The 20,065-nt window shown below is 42.6% G+C and overlaps 1 protein-coding gene across 18 annotated transcripts in view; it reads left to right on the top strand.

The window, feature by feature from the left end:
* Positions 1-20,065, top strand: part of LOC100672653 (synaptotagmin-like protein 2) — a 133,257-nt gene that overhangs the window by 38,020 nt on the left and 75,172 nt on the right. For all 18 annotated transcript variants that reach the window (XM_064288792.1, XM_064288784.1, XM_064288791.1 and 15 more), the window contains exon 2: positions 11,465-11,956. In XM_064288792.1, coding sequence (XP_064144862.1) covers positions 11,856-11,956 — 101 coding nt within the window. In that variant the 5' untranslated portion in view covers positions 11,465-11,855. The remainder of the gene's footprint in view (positions 1-11,464; positions 11,957-20,065) is intronic.

Below are 20,065 nucleotides of genomic sequence, written 5' to 3'. Positions count from 1 at the left end.
CACCCTTTTTGAAGCTAAATATTGGTATCAAGTATAGGTTTAAATGTGGCTGGTCATCCCTCCCACCTTGTTGTACATAGTGAAGGTCCTTCTGGACTATGACAGCTACTTTGAAGGGATTGTTAGCTTTTGAAGGTTCAGATATGTGTGTGAAGAGTCTGGCATGACGCCTGAGCAGAGTTGGTGCTGACTAATTACATGCTAGTTACACTGAATAATATCTTTCACTCAGGAATATCACCTCAGGGTACTTTATAGATACCAAGTCAGATATTCCTTTAGACCCCCAAGAAGTAAGCTTGCCTGTGGTTTTTTGGCACCTACAATTAGAACAGTATCCTCTACTTTGTCTCAGAGACTGTATGAAGGCAGGTGAAATGAAAGCATTCTTCATTTCTCTTGAATGCACTATGAACCCTTTCTCTTATTCAGTCTTATGGGTGCCTGCTTGTAGCTCTAGGAACCAGTCATACTGTGTTAGAAGATAAATATAATCGTATAGTATCTAGCAGTTTACAAAGTGTCTTTCCATACATGGTCTCATTGATCCCCTGTAGTAACTAGTGAGGGAGTTGGGCAGTAGTTAGTCCCTATTTTAGAGATGAGAAAACTGAGGCTTAGGTAAGCGCTATGTTCATGGCCACCAAGCTAATAAATGGGTGACCAGATTTCAAACCAGATCTTGTAACTTTAAGTCCCATGTGTCTTCTCCTGAAAACACTGTCGATGAGATTGGGAAAAGAAGCAGCAGGTTTCTACTCCAGCGTAAGTGTTTTAAAGAATCCCTTGGTTGTTATTAGTTGCCGTCCTGGTGACCAGATGTGTGCGGAGTAGAACAGCTCCATAGGGTTTCCAAGGCTATGACCTTTCAAAAGCAGACTGTCAGACCTGTCTTTGGAGGCACCTCTTGGTGCTTTCGGAATGTCAGCCTTTCAGCTAGTAGTCCAACGCTTAACTCTTTGCGTCACCAAGGGACTCCTAAGGAATGCTTTTGGAAGTTGCAGAGGTTTGATCAGTTGAACCTGCTGACTGGTAGGAGAGGCAGGCATCCAAGGTGCCACCTCAGTGTTGCTTATGAGGATATATTTAGTCAACAGAGTTCCAGGCTGCGTGCTGGGGATTCAGAGATGACTAAGGCACATCCTCTGTCCTTAGAGAGTGTATTAGTTTCCTATTGATGCTGTTAACAAATTAACACAAGTTAGTGGCTTAAAACAATACAGATTTATTATCTTAAAGTTCTGGAGGTCAGAATTTTGAGATGGATTCTTACAGGCTAAAATCAGGGTGTCAGCAGAGCTATTTCTAGAAGCTCTAGGGGAGAATCCATTTCCTTGTCTTTTCCAGCTACCTAGAGGCAGCCTGCAGTCTTTGGCTCATGGCCCTGTCGCCCATCTTCAAAGCACGTGGACATCTTTGGGGACACATTGTCTGACTACTGCAGACAGTTAATGAATATGAACAATGACTTGTCAAACATTTGTGTACCACCCTTGCCACCTTTCTTGGTTTTCTGTCTTTGAATTGTCTTGCTTTCCCCCTCTACTCTCTTTTTTCTCTCTTCGTATATTCAATAAATGAGGTGTCTGCTGTATGCCAAATACCATGGTAGGTGTCAGGGACACGAGTGCCCGGGCACATCTCTGCCCTCCACTGGAGGAAACTTAGAGGAGGGCTGTTAATCTAGAACAAGAAACTAATACCTCAAATTCTTGGCTTTTGATTTTCCCAAGCTGATATCCAGGCCTAAGATGGGAAGATTTAGAAGAATTCTTGGTAATTTAAGAGTGGGATCCTTCCACCCAACCTCTCTGGTACCAAAACCCATTGCTGTTGAGCCAATTCTGACTCATAGTGACTTTATAGGACAGAGTGGAAGTGTCCCATAGGGTTTCCAAGGAGTAGCTGGTGAATTTGAACTGCTGACCTTTTGGTTAGTAGCTGAGCACTTAACCACTCTGCCACCACCAGTCACCCCAAATTTTAAAGATTTTTTTTTTTAAATCTCAAAGGCCTCTGGTGGTGAGGAAGTAAGGGGAGTGCTTGCAGAAACCAAGACTTTGACTCCTTCTTAAAATGGGGTGGTGGGAGATTAAAATATGGGAGACAGTCAAAGCAGCAGCAGTACTCCAATCTCAAGGTGGCAGAGAAAGGTGATTGATTTAGTAAAATGTTGGAGATTTAGGGTTAATAGATTTTTATTGAACACTTCTTATATCTCAGGCCCTTTTACTTGCTACCTAATTTCATCCTCACATCAACCCCGTAAAGGTAGCTTTTGCTGCCCACATAGTACAGACAAATAAACAAACCTAAGGTCAGGTCCTTAGGGGAACTGCCAAAAAGCTAATAGTGAAAGATCAGTCCTCTTCCAGTCATCTTCTGACTCCAGAGCCAGCATGTTCCACCACATCACAGCAGCCTCTTACGTCAGGGGTGTAGTCAATTAATGTGGTAGACATTATTCAGTTGTGTCAGTTTCAAAATAAGCGTCTCTTTAGAGGATAGAGAAGATCAGGAAAGACCTTGCACATAGTAGGGATTTGATGTATTTTTGATGCAATCATTAATGGCTCGGTCAGAGGATGTGAGCAGGTATGGGACTAGGGTGAGGCAAGTGATGTGCACAAAGGGCTAGTTACGACTGTGTTTTAGCTGTTACAGAATTGTATGGCAGCAAGGTCATGTGTGTGCTGACCTTATCTGAAGTGCCTCACCCTTAAGGAGGTACTCGCCCTCAGGGTGCTGTGGATATCAATGCTACAAGCACACCACCTTGCCTCTTAGTATTTTGTGCCCTGGGTGCTTTGCTTACCTTACGCTAGTCCTGACTGTGGATTTGAGCAGGGCCCAGGAGGGCAGGAGGACCAGTTAGTTTGGTGGTCTCAACTCTGACTGCACTTCAGAATCACCTGGGCAGTATTTTTTAAATATTCCTGGTGGGAGTCTCATCCCAAGCCAGTTAAATCAGAATCTCTGTGGGGTGGGATCGAGCATTGGTATTTTTTTAAACAGCTTTTCAGGTCAGGCTAATGTACAGCCAGGATTGGGAACCGCTGAGTTAGTATATTTGGGAAGAGTCCCTCGCTCCCAGGAATGTGCATGATTGTATTGAGAATGAGCCTTTTTGTGGTTCTTTTAAAGACTGAGCTGATGATTGCTACAGTTCAGTTAGCTTTATGATCTTGGGTTTAATTTCAATTTAGTTAATACATCAGCTGGTTCCTCCACTCCCTTTCTCTGAATTTGAAACCTAGAAGAGAATTAAGTCTAGAATTCATGTAATGCCTGCTGGTATGGGGGTGCTGTGAAATGCAGCCCAATCTATTTATTAGCCCATTTGCAAATCCTTATTTACATTGAAGTTGTATATGTCCTGGAAGATAAAGGAGGTCTTCTCTGAGTGTCCTCGCTCCACCACTAAGTAGGTGTGTGGCCTTGTCTTAGTCATCTAGTGCTGCTACAACAGAAATACCACAAGTGGATGGCTTCGACAAACAGAAGTTTATTCTCTCAGTCTAGTAGGCTAGAAGTCCAAATTCAGGGTGTCAGCGCCAGGGGATGGCTTTCTCTCTCTGTTGACTCTGGAGGAAGGTCCTTGTCCTGAATCTAGGAGCTTCTCAGTACAGGGACCTTGGGTCCAAAGGACATGTGGTGCTCCTGGTGCTGCTTTTTTGGTTGTATGAGGTGCCCACCCCCCACTCCCCATCTCTCTGCTTGCTTCTCTCTTTTATATCTCAAAAGAGATTGACTTAAAACACAGCCTAATCTTGTAAATTGAATCCTATCTCGTTAACATAACTGCCAATGATCCCACCTCATTAATATCATAGAGGTAGGATTTACAACACCTAAAAAAAACTAGTTTTTTTAGGAAAATCACATCAGATGACAAAATGGTGGACAGTCACACAGTACTGGGAGTCATGGACTAGCCAAGTTGACACACACTTTTTGGGAGGACACAATTCAATCCATAACAGACCTTAAGTAATTGGCCTAACCCCTCTGCATCTCTGTTTTCTCATCTGCACAAAGAACTAGTTATGACTCTGTGTTTCAGCTGTTAACACCAGTTTTTGTGTTTGCTCTTTTCATAGCTGAAAAATAAATGGTATGCAAATGAACATGCTTAACTTTGACTAACTTGTGTGCTCTTTAGCCAGTCATCAGCTATTTATGGCCTATTGAAAATCTTTTATCATTGCGGATCCCAAACCTGGCCAAATATCTGTACCATGTAGGGAACAATTTAGAAAATACAGATTCCTGGATCTCAGTCTTGAAGATTTTGATTCAGCAGGTCTTGAACAATGCCAGAATCTGCTGCTGATCCAGGTTTGGACACCACTGCTTTATTGAATCAATGGTGAATTTAATTAAAATGATAGCACACCCTTCTATTCTACCTCGTAGTTCCCCTGCATAGTATCTGGGATCTTAAAAACTTACAAGTGGCTATCCATGGTACAGCAATTGGTCTCTATTTGTCTGGAGCAACAAAAGAAGAAGAGTCAAGAATAGAAGGAAGAGCAACAGAGAAAGAAGGCAAATCAGGAATAGGAGGAGGATATAGATTGTGTGGCTAATTGCCTCCATGAACAACTGCTTCTTTTGCCATGAAGCCAGAAGAATTGGATGGTGCCCAGCTACTGTTACTGAAAATTTCAATCAAAGATTCCATAGAAGAATTCTGATCATAAGGGGGGACATGCAGAACAGAATTTCAAATTCTCATGGACTCTAGACTTTCTGGAGCCATGGAGGGTGGATGAACCCCCAAAACTATTGTCCTGAGATATTCTTTAAACCTTAATCCAAAAATATCCCCTGAAGTCATCTTAAAACCAAGCAATAGTTTAGCTTAACTTGTAAAAAAGGCCTGCCTTGAGTGTTATGCTCTTTTAAGAACTATCTATATGGGATCAAATTGACAGCAGCAACTCAAAAGATTAGATAGGAACCTTAGGGGGCAGTGAGTTTTTGTTAATGAGGGAGGAACAACTAAGAAAAGGAGGGTGAAAATGGTGGCACAACTCAAAGAATGTGATTGCTGTCACTAGACTGTACATGTAGAAACTGTCGAATTGGTGTATTTTTTGCTGTGTATGTTTTCAACAACAACAAAATAAATAAAACAGGAAAAAATATACTAGCAAAAATACAAAAAAAAAAAGGAGGAAACGGAATGCTTGGCTGATTGCCTCCATGAACATGCCATGAGACCAGAATTGGATAGTGCTGGCGCCATTGCTGAACATTTTGATCAAAGATTCTATAGAAGAATCCTGATCAAAGGCGGGGGGTGGGGGGGGAATGTGGAACAGAATTCCAAATTCTCATGGAATCTAGACTTAGTGGATCCATGGAGGCTGGATGACCCCCTGAAACTATTGCCCTGAAATAACCTTTAACCCTAAAACCTTAAACCAAAAATATTCCCTGAAGTCTTCTTCAAACCAAGCAACAGCCTAGCTTAACTAGTGAAAAATGCCTGTGCTGAGCATTGTGCTCTTTTAAAGAACGATTTATATTGGATCAATTTGATAACAGCAACGCAAAAGTTTAGATAGGAAGTGCAGGGGGAAGTGAGTTTATGTCAGTAGGGGAGGAACAAATTGAAAAAGGAGGGTGTGAATGTCTGCACAATTTGAAGAATGTAATCAGTGTCATTAAGTTTGAATAGGAGATTAAGAGGTGTGGGGATTAAGGGGTAGAAGGAAAGAAATAATCTTCCTTCTCCCATTCTTCATTCTTTGAGATCACCCAGTGGGTCTCTGGGAGACATTAGCTGTCAGCTGCATCAGTCTAGAGCTGGAGAAGATGAATGAAGTACAAAAATGGCTTACATCTTTGGAATAATTCTTGAAAAAATATATTTGTATCTTAAGTGTGGCTTGTCAGTTTTGATTTTCAGCTTTTCCTCTTTGAACAGTAAAACAGAAACTTATAGTTGGGAAACACACTAACTTATTCTTTCTGGTTCCATCTATAGCCTCTCATTTGTTCACTTCTTCATGGGTTCATTCGTTTTATTTATTCATTTAACTAGTATCTTTTGAGAGGCCACTTAAACCTGGTACATGGCAATTAATTATTCTTTCCTCTCAGAAAGCCCACTTTAGGCAACAAATTAAGTCAAGTAATTTACATGGTTTTTAGTAGAGTGCCGATAGCTCTGACCATGCAGAAAGAATGAAGTATTTATGTTGCTTTGTTTCTCAGCTGTGCTGTGGGCAAAGTTTGCTTTTCACAAACACATTTCTATGTAAGCGTATAGCAAAACGTTCTGGTTAAGCTTAAACATATACAAGTAGTTCCTTTTAGTAATAGTTTCCGGCTCTAGGGATCCTCTACCATTTTAAGAGCTAATGGACAGGTATGCTGTTGTTGTTAGCTGCCTTTGAGTCAGTTCCCAACTCAAGGTGACCCCATGCACAGTGGAATAAAATGCTGCTTAATCTTGTGCATCATCATGTTCAGATACAGATCAGACTGTTGTGATCCGTAGGGTTTGATTGGCTGATTTCTGGAAGTAGCTCACCAGACCTTTCTTCCTACTCCATTTAGTCTGAAGCCTGTTCAGCATCACAACAACATGCAAGCCTCCACTGACAGATGGGGGGGTAGCTATGCATGAAGTGCATTGGCTGGGAATTGGACATAGGTCTCCTGCACGGAAGGTGAGAATTCTACCACTGAATCACCGCTGCCCTTATAATGGGCAAGTACGTACACCTACATATTGACACAAGTGCTCTTTTCTCCCTTTATTCCATGTTTGGCCTCTTCCCCATGTATACACATTAAAAAAAAAAGAATGGCCCAGTCATTTTCCTGTTCTTCATAAGTTGTGCGTACATGAGCATGGTTGAGGGCCAGAACATGTCGTCCATAGGGACTGACAGAGAGGAAGGTAGAATGTACAGAGGGAGAAGCAGCAGAGTGAAAAGAGAACTGAACTAGGAGTCGGAAACCTGGGTTCTAGTCCCATCTTTGCCCCTAACTAGCTGCGTGATCTCTAAAAAGAAGAGGGCTGGTAATACAATGAAAGGTTACGAGTAACTTTAGAATCTTACAGTCCTGAGTTCAAGTCACATTGTTCTCATCTGCATGACATGGAGAACACCTGCCTTGCTGGACTGCCACAGTAATTAAATGAGATCAAACATATAAAGCACTTAGCAGTACCTGCTCTTTTTCCAGTCCAGAGAAAAATGACCAAGATCATGAGAGGCTTAGAAAATATCATGTGAGGCAAAAGGACAAATACTGTATGAGAATGCTACTGTAAAAACTCATGAAAGGTTCACACAAAATAAACAATCTTTGATGGTTGTGAGGGAGGAAAGGGGTGGGGATGGAAAAACACTAAATAGACAATAGATGAGTGGTAACTTTGGTGAAGGGGTAAGACAGTAAACATTACTGGGGAAGCCAGCACAACTTGTGCAAGGCAAGGTCATGGAAGCTCCACAGATAGATCCAAACTACCTGAGGGACCAAATTGCTGGGCTGAGAGCTGCGGGGACCATGATCTCGGGGAACATCTAGCATAACATAATTTATAAAGAAAATGTTCTACACTCTACTTTGGTGAGTAGCGTCTGGGGTCTTAAAAGGCTATGAGCGGCCATGTAGTATACTCCACTGGTCTCACCCCTTCAGGAGCAAGGAAGAATGAAGAAAACTAAAGATACAAGGGAAATATTAGTCCAAAGGACTGTTGGACCACATCTACCACAGTCTCCACCAGACTGAGTCCAGTACAACTAGGTGGTGCCCGGCTACCACCACTGACTGCTCTGACAGGGATCACAACAGAGGGTCCCAGACAGAGTTGGAGAAATATGCAGAACAAAATTTTAATGCAAAAAGGAAGACCAGACTTTCTGACTAACAGAGTCTGGAGAGACCCTGAGAGTATGGCCCCCGGACACCCTTTTAGCTCAGTAATGAAATCACTCCTGAGGTTCACCCTTCAGCCAAAGAGTGGACGGCCCCATAAAACAAGACTAAAGGAGCACACCAGCCCTGGGGTAAGGACTAGAAGGCAGGAGGGGAGAGAAAAGCTGGTAATAGGGAACCCAAGGTTGGAAAGGGAGAGTGTTGACTTGTCATGGGGCTGTTAACCAGTGTCACAAAACAATATGTATACTAACTGTTTAATGAGAAACTAGTTTTGTAAACCTTCGTCTAAAGTACAATAAAGAAAGAAAATTACAATAGAAAAAAAATACAGTACCTAGTAGATGTCAGGCACAGTGGCAGGCACTGGGGAATACAAAGCACTCTGAGACCCAGGCCTTGCTCATAGACTAGTGGGGGACAAAGATGAGTAAGTAGGAAACCCAAGACAGTGTGACAAGCACTGTGATCAAGGATGTACAGGAGGGACATCTAACCTGGCCGTGAATGGTTAGGGTAGGCTGCTGTGCAGTAAGTGACATCTCACTTGAAACCCAAGAGATATTATTCAAAGAAGGGGTGTTTCAGGAGGAAGGAACAGCATAGGCAAAGGCCCGAAGGCAGAAGGAACTGAAAAAATTCAGTATGGCTGTAGCCTGAGGGAAACAGCATGGAGAGGAAAGCAGTGCTAGCTCACGTAGAGTCTTATGGTCATGTTAAAGATTTTGAGCTTTAGCCAATGGACAATAAATAGGAAGTCCGTGGACAGTTTTAAGCCTAGTAATATGGCTTGGTAAGATCTGAGTTTGAGAAAAATTAGTTGGCAACATGAAGAGGGTGCATGGCAGGGATGAACCCAAAAACTTTCTGCTCACCTGGGGAAGCTACTACTTCTGTGAACACTCAGGGATCCCTGTCCCAAAACTCATCCCTCACAGTTTAGCACTGAGGCCCTCATGCTGACTGCCAGCTGTGGGCCAGTAATTCTTTTATGCTTAAGCAGAGAATAAGGGTCCACAGACAGTTTTCTTCTGCTTTCCTGATTTGAGGAATCTGTGTGGAGAAGAAAATTAAAAGAGATGACAACATTAGGGTGGCTTGTTCCGATGAAGCTATTGGCAAATGCCAGCACTGTCGCACATGAGCTTGGAGAGTTTGAGCAAGTTCTTGAACCTCCCTGAGCCTCATTCTCCTCATTTGAGAAACACAGGTAATAAAATAACTCCCTGAAAGTATCTTTGGGAGGATTCTATGAGATGATGTAAATAAGGCTCCAGGCATGTAGGAGGTGCCTAGAAAATGTTTATTCATGTCTCTTTTTTCCTGCTCTCTCTAAGGAGCCCTGGTGGTGCAGTGGTTAAACTGATGGACTACTAACCGAAAGGTCAGCAGTTCGAAACCACCAGTGGCTTCTGGGGAGAAAGATGTGGCAGTTGTTTCCGTAGAGGTTTACAGCCTTGGAAACCCTATGGGGTTGCTATGAGTCAGTACCAACTCATGGCTTTGGTGTTGGGTTCCTTTGTGCTGTTCCATCTCATTTAGAGTAAAAGGCAGACACCTCACAGTGACTTATACAGACAGCCTTATACAGTCTAATACTGTGTTTTCTCTCATCTCCTGGCTTCTCATTTTCCTCCTGGCACACTCTGGTGTACCACGGTATTTCTTGAACACACCAGACACTCCCACCTCAGGACCCTCTGGCCAAACCAAGTTATATGGCCAAGCCCAATATTCTTACTTATTCTGGTGCTTACTGTATTTCCATAGTTGTATTACAGGGAAGGAGAAAAGAATTAGGAATAATAATCTAATTTACCACACGGCATTTAACTTTGCCTAAGTGGCACAGTGGTTAAATGCTCGGCTGCTAACTGAAAGGTCAGCAGTTTGAACTCACCCACTGCTCTGTGAGAGAAAGATACGATAGTCTGCTTCCGTTAAAATTACAATCTTGGAAACCCTATGGGGCAGTTCTACTCTTCCTATAGGGTCACTGTGAGTTGGAATTGACTTAAGAGCAGTGGGTTTGGTTTTTGGTTTAAGGCGGTTAGGGAAGGCCTTCTGGAGGTGGTAACTGACATGTCTTGAAAAATGAATAGTTTTTGAGATGAACAAGCAGGCAATAACATTTTCAAGGCATGCAAATTTAAAAAAGAGAATGAAGTAATATTCTTAGCAATATTTATTTGAGATTTCGCTGTGGGTAATATGCAGAGAGCTACTGAAAGATTGTAAAAGGGTCATCAGAGCCTGAACTTCATGGGGGAGATCACAAAGAGGCATAATACAAAAGAGAAAAGAAGTGCAATCTTACTCAACTGGATAGAACAAAAGTGTGAATTCAGAAAGAAAGCTAGGATGAGGCTAGAGATGGGTAGATTTGGAAACTAAAGGAATATGGTTTTTAGTGACTATTTTTGGTATAAGATGCAAAATATGTGCTGTTTCACATTCTTTATTTCATTTAATCCTCACAACCTTACTTTCAAGTAAGTACAAATGAGAAAATTGAGTCCCACAGAGATAGATAACTTGCCTAAGGGCTTACAGTTAGCAAGTGGTAGAGAGGTACTTCCCAATAGTTCTGTCTTACCAAAAAGCAAGGAAATAATTCATTAAAATTTCACTAGTTTACGTACTTTATGTTCTTCTTGAGTGGAGCTGCTTTAAAATTTACTAAACGCATGTTTCTTAGTATCTACTGTATGTGTAGCAGTGTATTTGTTGCTAAAGGGGCCCACCCCTGGAGTAGGTAAGTCTCTGAAGTCCCTTCCGGCTATAGCAGTTTTCAGGTCTCACCTCCTCATTGCATATTGGTTTAAGATGCCTCAAAGAAAATAGGATTTCACCTGTGATCCTGCTAAAAATGCTCACATTGGATGGCAGGTGTTTTAAAATTCTCTCCTCCTTTCCCCTAGTTTATATATCCACACCAGTAAGTGTTCTTTCTCCTCAGAAATGAAGCAAGACAAGCTTGGTAGGTTGCTCCAGGCCCAGCAAAGGTTAGAAGTGGGATTTGGTAGAGAATAACAATTCCCACTATTGTGCAAACTCCTTCTACCTAATACCAGTACTCCTGTCATTACAGAGCACAAATATACTCCAGTGGAACGTTCCTACTTGTGAAGAAGTGAGCATTTGTGAAATTTCATTTCTAGTTTCTTAACCCACAATCACTTGACAACTGGAATCACGTCCCCCTGGTCCTACTGACCTTTAGCATGGCTTTTTAGCCTAGCGTTCCCAGGTGATTACAGAGAGAGAGAACCAGTTTCTTTTTGCAACCACCCTCCTCTCAGGTGGATTGTTAAACATTGACAGGCATTTTTACGTGCTCTCCATCTTGGCGGTCTGGAATTGGGTTGAAGCATGTTTCATGACCCATTTGCCATTTGCTCAGGAAGCTGGCAGAACTGGTTTCCCTGATCTCAGAGACCATCTCACATGGTCGTTTTTTCCCCCAGGCATATTTTAAATCTTGTAACAATGAGCAATGGCTATAGGAACTGCCCCTCACTGTCTGGTGTTTGCTCTCTCCTGATTTCCCATGCAGGTGATGCCCAGGTGCTGCTGCCTCTCATCAAGTTGACCACAAGGGCAGAGGGAGAATACATGGGATCTAAGACTGGTCCAGAAAAGGAGTGTGAGTGGGAATGCCACTGTAGGAACAAGTGACCTGATTGAGAAGGAATGCAGCGTCCTTCTGAGAGCTTTTTCTCCACATCTTCCGTTGGACTACTACTTCCTTACAGGAAAAGGGTGCTTTGGATTTTGCTGTCAGCCACCCAAAGCTTGCGCTGAGCCAAAACAAGACTCTTGCTGGAGAACTAAACAAGATATTTCATTTTGTTTTTGTACCTTTTAATCATCCTGTCTGCCGTATTAGTTGCTAAACTTTGAGAATTTTAAACCAGATTCGTTACTCTTTTGTGACACTTTTCAAAATGATCGACTTAAGCTTCTTGACGGAGGAGGAACAAGAGGCCATCATGAAGGTTCTGCAGCGGGATGCTGCCCTGAAGAGAGCGGAAGAAGAGAGAGTCAGGTAAGGGACCAGTTAGGTCCTTGTGCACGAGGGAAGAAGGAGTCGGGCTGTAAGAAGATGGGGTATTTTTTTTGTTAAACCATAAGTGGCACTTCTGACTTGGAGCCTGAATTTATGGTTCCAATTTTAGGTCTACTTCCTGGACAGCACTTTTCCTCCTTGATGTCTTTTAATTTATCCCATAGGACTTCTGCCAGAAATGAGGCCTTGATTAAAAACCTAAACCTAACTAATTTCTTAAAGCACTGAGTTAAAAATGAAATATACACAATCACATACATGTGCATATATGAACTTTTTTTACTGAGTCATGAACCAAATTAGAGATATTTTGCATTGCTGAACATTTTGAAAGAAAATAAATTGAAAAGCACCTCATATTTGAACCTGCATATTTTCAGAAATGTTTGAATTGGTTTGAAAATCAAAGTTAAAAATACTCTCTGAAGCAAGCCGATTTTTCTTTTGATTTGAGTCCCACAAAAGGAGTGGCACTTTGACACATTGTTCTTACTCGGAAATGTTCAATGTCAACAATCCCACCACTTTCCGTTCCCTTCGTTGTAGAAAAAGCAGAAGACCAGGCCGTGCCATTTACCACCTGTGTAATCTTGGGCTCTGAAGGCAGTGAAAGACTTCCTGAATCTAAGTTAGTAGTAGTATTTTTGTGATCCCTATCCCAGGAGGTACAAAAAAGAATCTTAAGCCATGTTCTTATTTCTTGGTATACATGGATCATGAATAGTGGCTTTATTTGCATAGTATTTAATAACTCGTAGATAGTGCTTAACAAGTTTCAAAGAATTTATTTATATTCCCATTATTTCTGCTGAGCTGATATACTCTTGTGTGGTTGGTGGAGGTGTGAGGAAGTTGATGATTTTGACAGGGTAGGTGACTCGCCCAAATCTTCAGGTACTCGTTCACTAAATCTTCCTCCTCTCCCTGAGAAACAACAGCAGACAGGCCATCCTGGCACCTGGCCATGGAAAAGTATGTGGCTGTCTTGGTGCAAGGTAGGACACTGTCTTAGGCTGGATTCTCTAGAGATGCAAAACCAGTAAAGTGTATAAATATATAGAGACCAAAAAAAAAAAAAAAAACGAAACTTGTTGCTGTCGAGTCAATTCCAACTCACAGCAATCCTATGGGACAGAGTAGAACTACCCCATAAGGTTTCCAAGGATTGGCTGGCGGATTTGAACTGCTGACCTTTGGGTTAGCAGCCTGAGGTCTTAACCACTGTGCAACCAGGCTCCAGTATACATACAGAGAGGTTTATATCAAGGAAATGGCTCACGTGGTTGTAGAGGCTGGAACATCCAAAATCTGTGGGTCAGGATAGAGGCTCCTCCTGATTCACGTAGCCGCAGGGGCTGATGAACCCAAGATCAGCAGGTCAGAGAGAAAGGCTCTTGCTCACAGGCTTCAAAGATCAATGAATCCCACGATCAGCAGGCAAGATCACAGGTAAGTTGCTAGCTCAAGTCCTGAGAACCAGAGGTCAGACGAACGGGAGCAAGCTGTAGGATCCAGAGTGAGAAAAAGCCCACAAGGCTTGCCAGAATGTCTACTTACATTAGATGCAGGCCACACACCCAAGGAAACTCCCTTTCAACTGATTGGCTACTCACAGCAGATTCCATCATGGAGGTGATTACATTATATCAAATCTCATCATGGAAGTGATCACAGCATCATATGACTGCCAAACTACATCGTAACTGCCAAATCACTGAGAATCATGGCCCCACCAAGTTGACACACAACCATAACCATCACAGACACTGAGCAGTGATGGTGACAGATGGTGGCTATAGGTGTTGGAAATAATGAAAACAGGATTTCTCACCCATCATGTTCTTCCTTGAAGGTCACCTGCAGTGCTCCGTGCACCTGGATGTGGCCCTGTCGCCACTCTCAGCAAGCAACATGCCTTGAGCAGTTTCCGCAGGCAAGGTGGAGGATTTAGACTAATGCAGCCATCAGATCTCTTGGATCACTGATCTTTACCCATTCACAGTTTATGAAACCGTTTCATGAGTATTATCCTCTTAGGTTCCTCACAGCAACCCCGAGAATTGATAAGGCAGGGATCGTTAATACCTATTTTAGAAATAAGGGGGGTGGGGGCAGCACAGAGAAAATATTAATTGACTTTTTAAAAATTTTTTATTGTGCTTTAAGTGAAAGTTTACAAATCAAATCAGTCTCTCACACAAAAACTAACATATACTCCACTACATACTCCCAATTGCTCCCCCCTCCCAACGAGACAGCCCCCTTAATTGACTCTTAAAGTGTAGTGGGAGATAGGAATTCTTTTATCTAAGAAGAGGAGATGGAGAGTCTTAGAAGGAAAACAGTGGAGCTGGGATTCCACCCAATTTCTGTTGCTCTCTCAGGACATGGGGACGATGTGTCTTTTACTGTGAAAGAAGACATATGCAGCCTGGGGAGCTGCCAGTGCCTTTGACTCCTCTCACTTGCAAGGAGTTACAGAAGATCTGCAATTCTCTCTCTCATCTACCCAGGGTACAGTTAAGACGATTCCCTCACCCCTGCTCCTCTATTTTCTTAGCCCCTGGCATTCCAGGTTGCCAAGTCTTCCATGTACTGCTGTGATTCTGTGTAAGTAGAATGGAGGCACTTGCAGTGGTTGATGAAAATATCCTCAAAATGCAGTCCTGCCTGGAACTGGGCCCTGTAAGAGGTGTGAGTGTGTAGCCTCTGGCACCAGCCAGTCTACAGCTGCAGCAAAAATGCAGAGTCCCTTCATAGTGGTGGTTTTGCAGACTCTCCTTCCTTTTCTGAGGGTACTCCTGCTGCTGCCCTTGTTTTTCTGCTTTTGTGAACTGATAGGAAGAAGGCTTGGGGTGGTGAAAAATTGGTCAGTCGAGCCTTGTCTGCCACCAACTATCTCTCCCTATAGGACTTTGTAGGCAGCAAGTACTTCATCCCAGTTTGGCCACGAGCACTTCCAGGACCCTTGGGCTGGGGAGGAGTGATGGCGTGAACCAAGTAGGGGGTGGTGGGGTGGGGGCAGAAGGGCTTGAGGCCTGTAGCCTATGGACACTAACAAAGGCCCAGCCCATGGCCTGCTCTACACAAGAGGGGTCTTCCTGTGACTCCCTCTTTGCTTTAGGACAGGAGGGACTTGTGGGGATGGTTCTGAGGTTGTTCTGCTCCTGGGCTGGTGGAACCAGAATTGGGTCTCCAGTCTCTGAAAATGCTACTCCATGGGTTTTTGTTTGTCGCCCCCTTTGCCATCTCCACAACTGTTTGTTTTTGACTCTTTCATCTGAGTTATAGACTGATAGCTCTGGAGAGGAGACTTTTTTGGTCTATATGAGTTATTTTACAGATGAAGAAGGCAAGACCCATAGAGGTGAAGTAACTTGCCCAAGGTCACACAGCTAGTCAATGCCAAAGCTAAGATAGGAAATGTTATAGGTCCATTGCTTTTTCTGCAGCCCCGTGCTATTGCTGTTCTTTTAGAAACGAACAGTGAGGGTTTGAAAGAACGCCCCTCTACAGACCTTGGAGTCAGACTGACATGAGTTTGAATCCCATCCCCAACACTAATGTACTGGGGGTCTTTGGGCAAGTTACTGAACCTCTCTGAGCCTCAATTCAGAGAAGGATAATGTCCATAATACCAAACTCAAAGAATAAAAATTAGAATTAAGTAAAATAACTTAATTTTCTTGGCAAATAATAGGGGATGGATTCCTTTTAATTAAAGACCCTTATTTACCACCTCACCTATGCCTCTATCTACAAGTTACTAGTAGTCATAAGCAGACACTCTGATTAGTAGTCTGATTCCTAAGGAGGGAATTATTCCTAAAACTCTCAATTATTTAATGCAGTGAAATTTAACTGAGTGCCTATTAAGTACAGGAAACTGTTCCAGACAGTTATGTGAAGGGAATTCTGGAATGATTGAAATATGGTCCTAGTCCTCTTTATCCACTGAATGGATTATTGATTGTGAATATAAAATCTCAGTTTTGTTTCCCTAAAATGATTTTACATTGCCTACCCCAGTGTCCTTCTAGTTGGCATGTGACTTAGAAATACAAATTATATACTTATAATATTAGTCGAAGGAAAACATCATTAGAAAGGTAAATCTACCACTAAAATTCAGACTGTCCTTTCAAAAGAACATTTGTGGACTTTGGAGTATAAACTTCCCATGGCCATGAAGACATCACTGATGGTTTATAGCACTGTTTCCCATTAAGCCAGACAGTGCCTGAGAATCCTTTTCAGGATGGCTGCAGATGAGATTTGGCATCCCAACTGAAATCTGTGTGCAGTTCCTGATATATCCAGTGCCCTGAATTGTTCACATCCAGGCTCATTCAAGACACTTTGGAGATGATGTCCTCTATTTGCTACCTCCATCGTGATTTCACGGATGAGAAAAATGAGTCTTATATAGGGGAAGAGATTAGTTCCCAAATTACTCTACCTGTTGGTGGTAGAACGGACTTGAATCCGGGGAAATATCCACCGTGGTGTCTCTCAGGTATGGATGAGAAGATAACAGCTCTAGGTCACTGTTGTCTCCACAGCTGTCTTTCATGCCTTTCTCTACGGATAGCCACAAGTGCTGTGCTCAGTTAAGATTATACATCTTTACCCAGCTTCCCTGCCTACCAGGTGGAGACAGTTCACAGACCAGCAGTGAAGCAGACATCAGGGTGAATTCTGTCTCGCCCTCTTTTTTTTTAAAGAAACACTACCATATACTTACACATGTATTATTTTAGTCTTTTATGGTTTGAAAATGACACACTTTAGAGGTGGTGTTTCCTGTGTTTGGCTTCACACTGCCAGCAGGAAATCGCTGCCTATGTGCATCTGCACACCACCATCACCTCCCCACCCCCCTACACACAACCACATTTCAGTGATGGGTGTTCTTGCAGTAGATACCATCTCAACAGTGACCACATCTTATGATTCTCAGCTGCTTCCTTAAGACCTAGTTTCTTTTCAATAAAGGCAGTTGTCATTGAAGAACTGCTTTCCAGGGCCTTTGGTGGTGTTTTCTGTAAAAAGGAAAGGAACCAACATTTGTTAAATGACTACATTGTACATGGAGCTTCACATACATTTTCCCCATTTCATCTTTGTAACAGTGTAGCTGAACCCACTCAACAAATGAGGAAATAAGGTTGAAAAGGGTAAGTGCCTTGCAAGAATAAAAGCTCTGCTTATCAAACTCCAAAGCCTGTGTATTTTCCACACACTGCACTGCCTCAGCAGATTGTTGGGATTTATGCTGTGTCCACAGTGTAAGAGATGTGTGTCTCCTCTGTAAGGAACATTTGCAGCTTATTTCATTTTTACATGTCTTGGTTTTCAGATTCTCCACCAAAGGTCAAATCACTTGGTAGAAAGAATGAAGTATAGCCATCTTAGAAACCAAAGTCGTGTTTGGCTTTCTGGGACAGAATGGGGTAGTGGAAGAGCACTGGCCAGAAGTCAGGCTGACTTCCAGTCCCAGCTCTGTGTGACCTTTGGCAAATTACTTAACTTCTCTGGGCTTCTATTGTTTTATCTATAAAGTAAGCATGGGGAGACTGGACCAATCAACCTCCTTGGCCAGCCTGTTGATACTTTTTATCCAAAACTGAAGAGATAGTAACAACCAGTTCCTGCCTCTGATGTTAGACCTTTACTTAATATAACTTGAATAGCTGGAAGCTGGAGAGTGCATGTATAAGCACAAGAGGAAAAAGGGGGTAGGTACCAGGGAAAGTGTTGAAGCCAGGATGGAGGGCCACACTGCTTTTCCTCTGTAAGTAAGTGCTCACGGTCTCCCTACACCACAGGGGTTGATTTTGGCAGTTATGGCTATAGATCGAATTTTTTATGCACAATTCTTAGCATATACTTAGTATGTGATAGGGAATTAGTGAATTAATGAATGCACAAATAACCACATAGGGGTTAGATATGGCCTTTAACATCTAGAGGAGGCAAGAGGGCCGTCATCTGCAGTTAATGAAATCCTTTGTACATCATGGTAAGATTGTAAGATTAAATGAGATGATGCATGTTAAATACCAAGCATGTGGCTCAGTACAAAGCAGATGCTTTGTAAGTATTAGCTGAAGGATTGGGGTGGGGGGGGCGGTGAGCGGCATCCTTCTGCCTGGATGGCCAGCAGGACAGCTCTTCTTCTGCCTTCACTTCTGCCCACCAGCCAGTGGGTGCTGATTGAGCATTTTCTCTGTATTCAGCTTTCTCCTGATCACAATGGAGAAGGTGATAAGGAATAAAAAGTGTGAGTCCCACTTCAACTACATGGTATGACAATTAGAGAATGAAATGGTAGTTTGGTTGATGTGATTAGCATTTGGGAAAAATGAGAGATCAACGTGCACTGGTAGACAGAGAAGATTTCACCTGCATCAGCCAGATGGTGAGATTTTTCTTTTCAGAGTACGTCTTTAGTAAACTTCAATTTTGATGTCACCCATATAGATTCTTTTATAAAATATTCCAAATGACTAAGATAAGAAAAGGAAAATAAATTGACTTATTAAACCTAGCAATGATAATCACGTTAGGAAGTGCATTAAAAAAAAAAAAAAAAAAAGCCCAAGCCCATTGCCATTAAGTCGATTCCGACTCTTAGTGACCCTATAGGGCAGAGTAGAACTGCCCATAGAGTTTTCAGGGAGCACCTGGTGGATTCGAACTGCCTTCTTTTTAGGTTAACAGCTGCCATGGATTGAATTGTGTCCCACCCCCCCCCCAACATATATGTCAACTTTGTTAGGCCATGATTCCCAATATTGTGTGGTTGTCCTCCATTTTGTGATTGTAATTTTATGTTGAGAGGATTAGGGTGGGATTGTAACAGCATCCTCACTCAGGTCACCTTTCCCTTGGATGTGGCCTGCACCGCATTTTATCTCTCAAGAGATAAAAGGAAAGTGAAGCAAGCAGAGAGTTGGGAACCTCCTACCACCAAGAAAGCAGCACCAGGAACAGAGCATGTCCTTTGGACACAAGGTCCCTGTGCCTCAGAAGCTCCTTAACCCGGGGAAGATTGAGGACAAGGACCTCCCTCCAGAACCGACAAAGAGAGAAAGCCTTCCCCTGGAGCGACGCCCTGAATTTGGACTTGTAACCTACTAGACTGTGATAAAATAAATTTCTCTTTGTTAAAACCATCCACTTGTGGTATTTCTGTTATAGCATCTAGTAAATGACTAAGACACAGCCGTAGCACCTAACCACTACGCCACCAGGGTTTCCAGGAAGTACTTATTAAATTCTGAAAGTATGTCTCGTTCTTTTGCCGCTTTAAAAGAAATAAGCCAGAAGCCCAACCTCAGTTTTTTACCATAATGGCTACCAGCCTCTTCAGGGGCCATGTTTTTCAGTGAGTCTGACTCACATAACGTGTGCTTTGTGCTCAGTGTGCGTTGAAAATGTAATGTGATCAGGGGCTTGCAGGCAGTCATTTAGGCAAGAGCAGATCAAGAGTTGCACAAGGACCACTACAAAGTATCTTTCAGTTGATTACATACATACATGAATGATCTCATGAAGAGGAATTGAGAATTGTTATGCTATGAGGGTTTGTGGTTTTTTCCAATAAGATAATGACAGGCATCATATTTGATGATACTTTTTCCTGTTGGCTTGATAAATGAGTATGTCCTGGCTTATGAGGAGAAAAGTACTACCATCGTGGTGGGGTATTGTTCACTTAACCCCAGCAGGGACAGGGTCTTTTTTTATCTCTTGCCTGACTCAGATTGGGGTGGCTGCTGAGTGTTTATTTGTTCATTGATTTATTCACTCAACAAACAGTTATTGGGTATCTGCTCTGTGCCAGGCTCTGTGCTAGGTGCTGGAGTTACAAAGGTGACTAAGGCGTAGTCACCTTCAAGGAGTTTGCATTGTTCACACATTAGTGGGAAAAACAGATGTGTAAATAGATCATTGGAATACAGTGTGGTAAGTGCTGTGGAAGTGTTACGGAATCATGAAGAAGGGCAAGCTGAACTCCGCCCTTGCGAGTTAGGGAAGGCTTCACTGACGAGGTGATGCTTGAGCTGAATTTTGAAGAATGAG

The sequence above is a fragment of the Loxodonta africana genome, chromosome 7 (genome assembly GCF_030014295.1).
Source record: "Loxodonta africana isolate mLoxAfr1 chromosome 7, mLoxAfr1.hap2, whole genome shotgun sequence".
NCBI lineage: Eukaryota > Metazoa > Chordata > Mammalia > Proboscidea > Elephantidae > Loxodonta > Loxodonta africana.
The sequence above is the reverse complement of the archived record's forward strand: the minus strand, read 5'-3'. Positions and strand labels throughout refer to the sequence as shown.